The following is a 13,109-nucleotide window of genomic DNA, read 5'->3' as shown; positions in this document are numbered from 1 at the left end:
GCTCTCAAAATTCACATCAGCAAAGTAACTAAAACACACCTTGAAGAATTTGCTCAGTTGGTAAAGCGCCGGACTATGGTACAATTTCATGTTTTCAAAAGCGCTTGATAGTAAGCACATTATGCTAACTATCGAGTTTTTACGGTATGTTAAGACGTCTTTGTTGGAATAATAATTCTGACAATTTCCATAGTCGCGTTTTGCAGAGAGAATATAGCACACATGTAAAATATACTTCTTGATGTGACTGATCTTACGCAAGATCAAGAGAGAATATACCACAAATGTAAAATATACTTCTTGATGTGACTGGTCTTACGCAAGTAAGTATAGTTGGAACGACAAATATTTGAAATGTGCTTTTGAAGAGAGTCATTTCAATGTTTTAAGTATTTTATGTATTGAATTTTTCAAATGTCATTTCAGCTCTCAAAATTCACATCAGCAAAGTAACTAAAACACACCATGAAGAATTTGCTCAGTTGGTAAAGCGCCGGACTATGGTACAATTTCATGTTTTCAAAAGCGCTTGATAGTAAACACATTATGCTAACTATCGAGTTTTTATGGTATGTTAAGACGTCTTTGTTGGAATAATAATTCTGACAATTTCCATAGTCGCGTTTTGCAGAGAGAATATAGCACAAATGTAAAATATACTTCTTGATGTGACTGATCTTACGCAAGATCAAGAGAGAATATAGCACAAATGTAAAATATACTTCTTGATGTGACTGATCTTACGCAAGTAAGTATAGTTGGAACAGGCAAATATTTGAAATGTGCTTTTGAAGAGAATCTTTTCAATGTTTTAAGTATTTTATGTATTAAATTTTTCAAATGTCATTTCAGCTCTCAAAATTCACATCAGCAAAGTAACTAAAACACACCTTGAAGAATTTGAGTCATCAAGGCGAAACTTTCTCATTACATCTAGAGGAACAGTGGAAGTTAAAGTAAGTTTCAACAAAACGATGCAGTCAGTTTAAAAAACAAACAAAACAAAACGGGAAAGCAAAATACATGTTAGAAAGAAATTCGATGATTGAAATGAACAACAAACGTACTGCGTGCAGTGTTTTCAAATGCGTAGATTGATTAATTTTGCTTGAAGGCGGTGGAATTTTATAGTACTTGAATTGTCTGCTTTTGTAATTTTTCATTGAATTATTATTATAAAAATAAACGGAGGTGTACAATTTGTCTAAAAAAGATTTAAAACTATGTATTTACTTGTTGTTTGAGAAATTGATACAATTAATGCAATTGTGAAATCATCTCAGTCAGCGCGCACGTTCATTTGTCCAATTTGAAAAGTAATACGCAGATTTTACCTATAATTAAATGATTTATGGCTTTTAAAAGGGCATTTCGTGATCCACAGCCTCATCCCCCCACTTTTCTCAAAAAAAAGTTGAGATTTTTATATCACTGGAATACTCTGGCTACATAATGTTTATGTACAAAATATTTCTTGCATATTAATTCGTTTAGCAAAGATATCGCGAAATTTGAATTTCGTTCTGGTGCACCAGAACGAAATTACAACGTATTGTCTATGGAGCAGTGTAATACACATAATCATGCATAACTCGCAAACGCAAAATCGGAATAAACTGAAATTTTGGGAATATGCTTTTTTCGTGGATATGTACTGAAAAATGTCATAAAAGAGGATGCTAGGATCACGAAATACTCCTTTAAGTGACACTCACGCCCAGATAATGTTAACATGCAAACCCTGTTAAATGCAGATATACGTACCTGTACCGCTACTTGTGAAATTTTAAACCACATTATTATATTATACTGTGTCTCGCCTGAAGGTGAGAGTAACGCCATGTTGGATTTCGTAGTGGCAGATTCAAATCGGGGCGTATACACACGCGTAGAAGGGCGATACGTCCACTCGCGTAAACGCACTGATTCGAGTCTGCCACTACAAAATCCAACATGGTGTTACAGTCCTCTTGCTCTATGACAAAGGGATGTTTATCCAGGACCAATTACTAGTAATTACCCTTTGGTCAAATAACTCCCAGCTGGACAAGCCCACCCTAAATGATAAACCACAGTAGACAAGCCAAAAGATATGTAATAATGGTATTATGGAATCTGTTGGCACACTTTTCAAACCGTGTTGATAGCTACATAATAGGGCATCAGCAAGGGATAATTGGATAGATTAGTGGTTTTGATAGTAATGCATTTTTCGTAGAGCAACCTGAGTATACTCTCAACTTCAGATGAGACACAGTAACCGACTTACTACCCCCGGGTTTTAAACCATGAAAATTTGATGTAATTTGATGAATCATAAATATAATACTTCCGTCACGTACTAGGAAGTCGCAGTGCTTCTCTACAACAAAGAGATAAGAAAACGATTAACCCGAAACACAAAAACAGATACGAAAACTGAAAAAAAGAAGAAAAAGGGTCAATAGCTGTTCCTTTAAAGGGGCATTTAGTGATCACCTCTGGATACATAATTCTTTTAGGAAAAATTTGAAGTGCGTTCTGGTGTACCAGAGCGAAATTACAACAGTGGCCTATGGAGCAGTCTAATGCCCAAAATAATGCCTAACTAATCGGAATCAACTGAAATTTTGGGAGTAAGCTTTACAAATGTAATAAAAAGTGGATGCTAGGATCACAAAATACTCCTTAAATTAGGATTTAAGGATGGCGGCGATAATGTAAATGACCAATGGGGTGTGATTGTTCTGTATAGTAAGAAACTGATGGTAGAAAGTGCGACACTCCAATTTGAGGGCGCTCTTCAAATTTCCCGCAATTGGGTTCAAAATTTCTTTGGATCATTTACAGAGACCTGTGGTCCTGTTACTCTTCTAGTAAGTTTTTCTTCAAACCGTTGAATAGGCATTGTGCTGCAGCAATAATGTTTGATGAGAATTTAATAAATTTTTATCCTGTTTTCTTTCTTTTTACTGCTCTTCTCTATAACAGGGCAAGGGGATCATGGAAACATTTTGGGTGCATGAAATTGAGAGTACTGCGCCATCACAACACCACGCAACCTTTGACGTTCATTGAGCTTCTGCACGTGTTGCTATAATATTATGCTACTATGGAATTGCTGGAAACTGGCAGACGACACTACCAGTATATAAACTCCTCAACAAAAGTTTGGAAACATTTTTCAGGCATCTCTATCTCAATTTATTTGTTGCAATTTATTCAGCAATTGCCATTTATCACAGTCGAAATACACTTAAGTTTAATTTGAAATAATTTGTAGAGAATAACTTACAAAATAGTGTTTACTCATTCAATCAATGATCAATAATTCTGTAATGTATAATTTAATATATTCTACGCACAACTCTTAAAAATCCATACTATGTATGTTGTATTATATATTATGTATGCATTGCTATATTCTGCTTATAATTATTCATTGTATCAATGGCAGTTTGTACAGGGCAGCGACACTACCTAATTTGCATATCCAAATGACCCGTCTCCTCCGCAGCCAATTTGGTTCCGCTCCATCGAAATCAAGCTGGTCACGGAGGAGACTACCCTCCTTTGTGTTTGTTCATTTGTGTATGGAGAGCCCTTTTGGAGTCCGGAATGACTTAGGCTACGCTCTCAGCTAGAGTCCGACGCTGCATTGCACTAACAATACCTTTTCTGTGAAATCGCTATAGAGCCAACCGGGAGCACGTATTCGTTTTGAAAATATAGCATTAAAATTAGTATCACCCTTGTGGCCCCCGTGCAGTGGAAAACCTTAATTCTTTCATTAAAAGGAAATGAAAATTTAAAAAAACATGGATCTACCTGTGCACCAATAAAATTGGCACAGCAATTTGTCTCAAATATGAATGAATTTTAAGAAACATACGGGGTATGATGAACATTGACCTGACGCCATGATAGTAGGATCTATTAGTCGTTGTATATACAATGTATATACCGTATTGTCATAATACCAATATTTGTCATTATATACTTAGCAAATTAACTGTGTGTCAACCTGCTACATATAGGCCCTACATCTGTACATAAGGCGCAGAATCGCACATGACGATGAAGAATTTAACAAAGTGAGTATTTGCTACAAAATACATTATAACGTCTATACGGAAAAAACTTCAATTACGCACGAACATTAATTCATTTGCTCTACAAAATAAACATTGACAACTAAGAAAACCAACAAGTAGCCTATAGATGACTTCGTATGGGTCTTTAAAAACTTTCATAAACGGGACCAAGTTTAAAAAATGGGTGAAAAGCCACACAGGAAAGATTTTTTAAACTTTGGCCGCTTTTTACGTTTTGAAACGTTTTTGGTAGATATTAATTCTTTTTTGAGGTAAAAAAATATTGCGCGCTAAGTGGTTCTTTGTAGCCATGCGAGGTGAACTAGTTGGATATCCATATTTCGCGGTTAATGGTGCTATGTAGCCCTGCGGGCAAACTAGTTGGATATCCATATTTCGCGGTTAGCGGTTCTTTGTAGCCCTGCAGGCAAACTAGTTGGATATCCATATTTCGCGGTTTGTGGTTCTAGTGGTTTTAACGACCCGTAACCACCCCAGTCAGCTGCATACCGCATCCAGCTATTTTAATTATCAAAATACTAGTTTTTTAATGCTATGGGGTAACAGAATTATTTAAAAATTAATAACTGAACCCAATAGTTCAGCCAAGGACTGGAAACGACATATTGATGACTTTATATAGAGTGTATTCAATAAACCCAAGGCGGAACGAGAGTTGCTAAGTAACCGCTATCCGAACCATAAACATGATCAGACATCGAGTATTCAATTTCCTCATAGCATCCCACGTTGTACACACGTCAGTCGAATTTGGCGGTGTTGGTTTGTTAGCCCTCCAAGTTATAACATCGTTCACTTTGTGTTGAACATTGTATGTGGGCCTCGCTGTAATAACATAAAGATCAGTATGATCAGTGTGGTATCACAGAGCAGACCCTTGAGAGGGTCTGCTCATTTGGCTCATTGCATGGCTGTCGGACTCGCCATTGTATTTGATCATTTGTGTATGGAGAGCAATGGCGACCCGTCATTGTATTTGTTCATGTGTGTATGGAGAGCCACTCTTGGAGCCCACGGGACTTAGGCTAGGTCCTCAGGTAGAGTCAGACGCTGTATGTACTAGAAACGCCCATTCTTGATTCTGCGTTCATTCAATGTTAGCATTAAATTTGTATTGCCCGGCGGCCCCGCGTAATGGAAAAACCTGAATTTGTTACATAAAAAGAAATGAAAATTAAAAAAAGCAAGGTTCCACCTGAGTACATATTAAATTGGAGTAGAAATTGTTTTCAAATATATATATGAATTTAGACAAACATACGGGATATAATGAACCTTTGACATGACGCCATGATGACATGATTTTATTAGTCGTTTTGTATATCATAATTATATTATATAGAACTAATATTTTGCATCATAAATGCGCAGTTCATATGCACAGACGATTACTAATCTTCAAGACTTCAAAATAACATGTTACTAAGCAGGTAATAGGTGCTGGCCTTGTCCTATTGTACTTGTTCATTTGTGTATGGAGAGCTCACTGACCTGTTAATAGAGGTCAATGGGATAGCTTCTTTATGGGGCACTTCTCCATCGGTTTCAGGGCGCAGTTCATTGAACTCAGCGGGATTCTATTGCAAGTGCTTTTATATTATTACAAAACGGATCGTGGTTATTGCCTTGACAAATCTAATACATAATTCATACCAGGGATTAATAAATCCAGGGGTGCGGACATTTCATTGGTCGCAAACCACCGGGATTCGATACAAGTTTGCGTTGTAAATGAATGCGTAAATAAGAGTGTCATCCCCTTGGCGCGATATTTGACTTCTGAAAATACTCAAGTTGCCGTTCAAAATGCCTAAAAATCATATTTATTGCAATACTGTCTAAAGTGATGTAAAATTGTGACAAATTTGTATGATTTATCGCACATAATTTTTGCGTAGCGTGGAGAATCATTTACATAGGATTTTGGAGAAAAAATGTGATAATTTTAGGGAAATATAGAATGGCGGAAGAAACAAATAAAACATTTTCCTGGAATGTGTAGACCATACTCTTTCTGTTCCTATTGATTTGGATACTGAAATAATTCTTAAAATGAAGCTGTTGGGTGATTTATGTTGGCGTTTCTAGAGTGTGTCATTATTGGCAAACATCTAGGGATATTGTTGAGAGGGCACTCGATTCACGAGATTTCTTTTGCAAGAACGCCAAAATAGCACGAATTTTGTTGGTTTGCGACTGAAGAGTGTCCGCACTATAGATTTCTGCCATGCAAATTAGCTAGTGTCAGTGGGTAAGAAAGTGGCATCTTTTGAATCGTTAAGACAAGCCACATAATCTTATGTAAAACTCTGCTGGGTGTTTCGATCATGTATTATGCGTGTTTGGTCAAGTGAGGGTAATTTGTAAAGCATCAACTTGTGAACAAGTCATAGAGGGTTTGATCATGCTGATGATGTTGCCATTTTGGACGACCTCTGAGTGTTTAAAGCCCAAAATGAATGAATGAAATCGTGTATGAGATATTTGCGGGGATATTTGGGTGCATTGGGCACTTATGGGTTGGGTATAATAGATTTCTATGTGTAGACCAATCCAAATACACGCATCCCTACACCTGACTAGCAGCCTTTAGTTGGGTCCCCGCCGGCTACAATTCATCCAAAATGTGAAATGATTCGGCCTTGGTGGAAATTTAAACTGCATTCCATCACCCGTTTTACACCTTTCGCGAAAACACAGGTAGACAAAAGATTGATTTAAGTTTACAACACAATACAGTTCCAAAAGTTGTGCAAATAAAAGCCGCCTTACACCTAGATAAGGTCGAGGAGGGTTAATATAATAATACAATAGAGATAATTCCGCAGGTAATCCCGTCGCATGTATTCATAGATGGATGAACAAAAGGACTATGTATGAATAGATGCGACAGGATTACCTCTATTGTATATATTATTATATTAACCTTCCTCGTCTTTGCATCTTCTCCAGGTGTTAAGCGGCTTTTATTTGCACAATCGGGCGCTCAATACCCCCAGGTTGGTGCTAGCGGGAAAGATGGCCGACCAAATCCTGACCATGACTTGGCTCGTTGGATTCGTCTATACAATTAAGTCTGATATATTTTCGATGGAATATATATTTTCACTTGAAAAGTTAGTAGTTTTCCGAATTGCAATTTCTGAATATTATATAAAAGGTGAGAATAAGACTATAAATGTAAGAGTATGGGATAATTTTGATTGTTAATAAATGCGAAACGCCGGCGGTAGACATCAGCAATATCAGGGATTGCCGCGATTCTTGCAGTAGCTTTTATGAATAGAATACAATAGTGGATACAATAGCGGATACAATAGCGGAACAATAGAGCTCTCTTACGGGCAAATAAACCTCGTCGCGTTTTGCTAAATTTCACTTCTTCTTTTTCATGAACTAACCGTTATTTTTTTAAACTTGTGGCAAAACTTCGACCGAAGTTTTTAATTTATTGTATTTAATATTATTATTTCACATGTATCCTATTATGTTGTTGAACTGCACATATCATATGTTACTTGATGAGTGATAAAATAAAATGAATGAATGAATGAATGAATGAATGGATGGATGAATGAATGAATGAATGAATGAATGAATGAATGAATGAATGAATGAATGAATGAATGAATGAATTAATGAATGAATGAATGAATGAATGAATGAATGAATGAATGAATGAATGAATGAACAGCAATAATATAACCTAAATGTCTGAGTGGGGAATTATATTAATTCACATACCAAATATGAAAAGAGAAGTTGCTTCCTTTTTACATTTTAATTAAACAAGTCATGATGATAAAATACGCACACCGGAGCGTAGATGTGGTGGCTCAAAGGTCGCCTTCCATCTGTCTGCCCAGATCCCCATTTTCTGCAGGTCTCTGTTAAGGCTAACAGTAACGGCTTCAGGGTTGTCTGTAGATGTAATCTCGCAAAACAAAGTGGAAACATCTGCGTAGAGGTATAACTGGTTTTCACACTCATCACCAAGGTCATCAATGAAGACGGAGAATAAAAGTGGGCCAAAAAGAATAATTATTATTATAGAATCTAAGCATATAACAACACTAAGCAGCCATTCAATGATGACGAAACCTTTGTGCGTTACGTAATTAAAACACCCAGTGAGATATATTTCACACCTGGCAAACACAAGTCACCCAATTTCGATAACTGGACGTTGAATGTACACTCTTACGAATATTGATTGGCAATATTTTCCAATATGTCAGCGCTTAAATCGGACATAATAGAACAATATACCCTGCAGTACGTTGTCTGGTACCATAATAGCTTATAATAGATACCCCACCGTAAATAGCTCTCTTCATTTCCTCGTTGTGCCAATATATACGCGTAATTTAAGTAATTTTGAGACATATTTTGTTCAAAAACGATAGTAAGGGAATTTTTTAGCCAAAATGTTAATTGGCTGACAGCAGATGCGCAATGGTACCGGGAAGTGTTGCAGAAAGGTAAGCGTACTCATTATTTATTCAAAATATCATATATTAATTGCATTAAGGGATTGACTGGTCGAAATTCTCAACCTAGAAATATTGTGAAATAAAATCAAATCAAATTTAGGTTCCACAACCAACGTCCAATTATTCCCATTGGTGTTTGCTACATATGATAAGTTATGATTAGCTAATCTACCAGATGCATAATAAATTTCCTGACTATGATATTTAGTTGTGGGAAAAGATTACTTTAAAATTTTGAGGGGATTATTTCCCGCCAAAATGTTCAACCAAAAGAGCATGTAGCCTTAATCTGATTCGTCTTAGGCCTTAATAACATTTAAATGTTGGGTTATAAAAAGATTTGTTATATAATACTTGTCTACTTATTGATTAGGGTGGATATATCTGTGTGAGCCCTGATCAATATCCACTTCACTTGTTTAATATAAAAGGTGTACGTGCTGACTTTTAAGTACTCTGAAGTGCCTCTTCTACATTTCATTTCTTGATTTTGCACGTATACCACTACTGCAAGAATTATGAGTGCTTTAATACAGATACTGCCTCGGGCTTTACTGCTCCTCACTATAACATTATGTATGTGTGCATTGTGCTTGCATACACCCTAGAAAACCATTCACAACAAAACTCGAAAAAATATTGTTAAATTGGGATACAACATGTCATCATAAATCGATCATCAAAATAGCCCTTCGGAAATTTCTTGAATCTAGTCAAATATCAACCAATTTATGTTCTACAGAGTAGTGAAATGATCTCCTAAATGCAGGGTTTTGTTTGCAAATTTGTGGTATGGATAATTTCTTATAGTTCAGTTGTTCGAGATGTTTCGGAAAGTCCCCAAAATATTGTTGTCAAACTTATCCGTATATCAAGAGATGGTGCTATTTTTAGGTAGGGAAATATCGCTGTGCGTTTTGAGAATCGATATTGTAAATTGCCGGTATTTGATGATATTGTTATAATTGGTAATAAATTTTGGTTCAGTTACGATGTAATCGGTGACCAAACTAATTAACCACTTGAGCAAAGCACTTGAAATTGGCCACCGCAAATTGCTGTTTTAAGGGTACTTGCCCATCGATACCATTCAGGGGCGTGTTTGACGCAGCACAGCGCATTATTAAAAAGAATATAAAATACTAAAATCCACACCGGGGTTCGAACCACTGCCAAGGCACTATGAATGTTAAAGATGCCTACTGTGCCACGATGACTGTGGTTAACATTCGGCGATTTTCACAGTTATACATATCAACACGTTTCTAATGTGTTGAAAATAGGATTTTTGTTGGAATACAGTCATAAAAAGACATATGACCCTACTTGTCTGTTTGTTTTTCATTTAATACAAATTAATTTTGATGAATTGAACTGGTATGACTCTTAGGACTCGTGATAAACGACGACTAATTTTGTAATAATAAAATGAAAACGCTGGGTCATTCACGACGTCATTGTGAGGTGAGGTCAAAACCTGGGTAGCGACCACGCATATACGTGTATACTTGCGCGATCGATACTCAATGATCCAGACAATAGGGCCTACCATTTGAATATACCGCCCTGATGTATGCATCTGCTTGACACATCGGGTCACTTGCGGGAAGATATACTATACCCTAATAGCTTACAATAGATACCCCAACGTAAATAGCTCTCTTCATTGCCTCGCTGTGCCAGTATATACATGTAGTGCACGTAATTTTGAACCATATTTTGTTCAAAAATGATAGAAAGGGACTGTTTTCAGGAAGTGTTGCAGAAAGGTAAGCGTACTCGTTATTTATTCAAAATTTATTTATTTATAAAATCCAAATGTGAAATCCGAAAAAAATGTCAGGTCAAAATTCTCACCCTAGAAATATTGTGAAATAAAATCGAATCAAATTTAGGCTCCGCAAACAACGTCCAATTATTTCCAGAGGGGTTTGCTACACGCGTATATAATAAATTATGATTTGGGGCTAATTTGAGAAGAGTTATGCCTCAAGTTTCAAAATACACAGAGTGCACCTTTTTTGATCAAAAAACCTCCACAATTCAAGACTCTGTAAAAATAAATCAAGAATTATCTGGGATAATTGCAACTAAGTATGAACGTTATGATCTAAGCTACCAAATGCATCATTAATTTCATGACTATGATATTTAGTTGTGGAAATATATTACTTTAATATGTTGGTGGGATTATTTCCCGCCAAAAAGTTCAACCAAAAAGAGAAAGTACCCTTAATGCACAATCGATATTGGGGTCATGCTTCTCCGTCCAGGTCTTTGAATTTCATCTGGTAGCTAAGCTTGTTTCGGCCAGGGTCGTCCCGGGCTGCTCTATCGGGTCTAAAACTTTCACTTTCACTGGCTAACCTCAATTAATAGTAATAATGATAACAATAATAACTCCTGATAGTTTAATAGACAAATTAATGGATCCCGAGACCCAAAAGGCATTCCTAAAAGGAATCAATGGCTGTGTGGAGCACACATTTGTTATGAACGAGCTCCTGGCTAATGCACGTAGCAAGAAAAGAACACTCCACGTTACATTTTTCGACTTGGCTGACGCCTTCGGATCTGTTGAACACAATTTAATTCACCATACTTTGAAACGGAACAAAATTCCTGACCCCATTTGCCTTTACGTCCGAAATCTCTATTCCAGACTTCAGGGTGAAATAAAAGGCCCCGGTTGGCGGTCAGACCCGTTTAGTTTTCGGCGTGGTGTATTCCAAGGTGATCCTTTGTCGCCCATAATATTTTAGCCGTGTTTGATCCAATTATTCAACATCTCAAATTGAAAGAAGAGACTCACGGGTATAATATGGAAGGGAAGCGTTACATCACTTTACCATTCGCTGATGACTTCTGCCTTCTTACACCTGATAAGAGAAAACACCAAAAACTGATGTCGGAGATCTCTGAAATCACTTGTTCCATGAATTTGACACTTAAGCCAATTAAATGTAAAACAATGTCTATCCGTAGTGGATACCCTGACAATTGTACTTTTGAAATTGATGATACTGTTTTATAATCTTTGCAGAATGCTCCCGAAAAATTCCTGGGGAGTATGATCACTTTCAAAGGTAAAACCAAAGAAACTCTCGATAAGGTGAAAGAAAAGTTAACTGGTATTATCCAAAACATCGATAACTCTTCAATTAGAAATGAATACAAACTGCGTATATATACTGAATATGCGGCGCCCTCGTTGAGATTCATGCTTACAGTCCACGAGTTAACCGATACCCAACTTCAGCTGCTGGATCATGTCCATACTAATGGTTTGGTCTGGCGATAAATGGCGCCACCCCAGCTTTTATTCATAGCCCGGTGGGTCTAGCTCTCCCGAGACTTTCAGATATTTATCTGGAATCTCATTGCTTGGCCTATGCTCGGTGCATGGTCAAAGCTGACACACGTGTCATTCATGCGCTGAAATGTAAACTGGACCGTGAATCTCAATGGGCACGCAAAATGAGCAAGAATGGGTCGAGGCAATGGCACAAAACTTTCACCAATGCTTCCGCCAATACTGACCAGCAGACTTGGCCTAAAGTCAAGTCTGAGATCAAAAACATAATTTACGATGATCGCGTGACTTTTTGGCAAGATTACATTCGCCCTCTCCTTCAGCAGGGAAGTTAATGCATCTCCAGTCGTTCGACCTTACCTGGAGATCGCTTATATACAGCCTTCCGAGAGGGGTGTTAAGTTTTGCCGTTCGTGCCTCCATCGACTTTTTGCCAACTTTAAGTAACCTGCGTACTTGGGGTAAAAGGACTAATGCTAATTGCAAACTCTGTGGGAACAAAGAAACTCTTCTTCATGTGTTAAATTTCTGCCCCGTGCCCCTTGAACAGGGCCGCCTAACTTGGCGTCACAACACAATTTTACTTCATTTAGTTAACATTCTCAAATCTAAGTTTCCTTTGGCCACAATTTTTGCTGACATCGCCGGGTTCTCTACCGGTGGGGGTTCTATTCCCCCTAACATCATGATCACCAATTTAAAACCAGACATTGTAGTCCTTCATGATGATGGCATCTCCATTCAAGTCATTGAGCTCACTGTCCCCTTTGAAACAAATATTGAAAAAGCCCACGACCGGAAAGAAACCAAATATTCCCATCTCATCCACGATCTGAATGACAAAGGTTATAAATGTCAACTGTTTTGCATTGAAGTAGGCAGTCGTAGCCTCATAACTCACAAAAACGAACATCGTCTGAAATCAATTTTACAGGCCAGCACGAAGAAAGTCAAACCTCTGAAGAAGGAGCTCAGCCAGCTCGCCCTCCTCTCAAGCTATACCATCTGGAATGCGCGGCATAATGCTGTTTGGGAGAATTGTTCCTACATAAAATGCTGAGCTCATCCTCTGGAGGATTTCACTTTCTTCTGCATCATCCTTCCCATTACCAGGCTTTCATGTTTTCTATTAACCTTGCCTTTTTGATGAAATGTGTTTTATATATTTAATTGTTATTTGTGCTGTTTTTGATGTCTACCCTGCATGGG

At 37.3% G+C, this 13,109-nt stretch overlaps 1 protein-coding gene across 1 annotated transcript in view; it reads left to right on the top strand.

The window, feature by feature from the left end:
* Window positions 1-11,888, top strand: part of LOC140172672 (uncharacterized) — a 31,901-nt gene extending 20,013 nt beyond the window's left edge. Inside the window, exons 4-5 of the mRNA XM_072195805.1 lie at window positions 853-956; window positions 11,631-11,888. Of these exons, the coding sequence (XP_072051906.1) occupies window positions 853-956; window positions 11,631-11,888 (362 nt within the window). The remainder of the gene's footprint in view (window positions 1-852; window positions 957-11,630) is intronic.
* The last annotated feature ends 1,221 nt before the right edge of the window (window positions 11,889-13,109 follow it).

The sequence above is a fragment of the Amphiura filiformis genome, chromosome 16, assembly GCF_039555335.1.
Source record: "Amphiura filiformis chromosome 16, Afil_fr2py, whole genome shotgun sequence".
In the NCBI taxonomy this organism is placed as follows: Eukaryota; Metazoa; Echinodermata; class Ophiuroidea; order Amphilepidida; family Amphiuridae; genus Amphiura; species Amphiura filiformis.
This window is presented reverse-complemented; position numbering and strand designations above follow the sequence as displayed.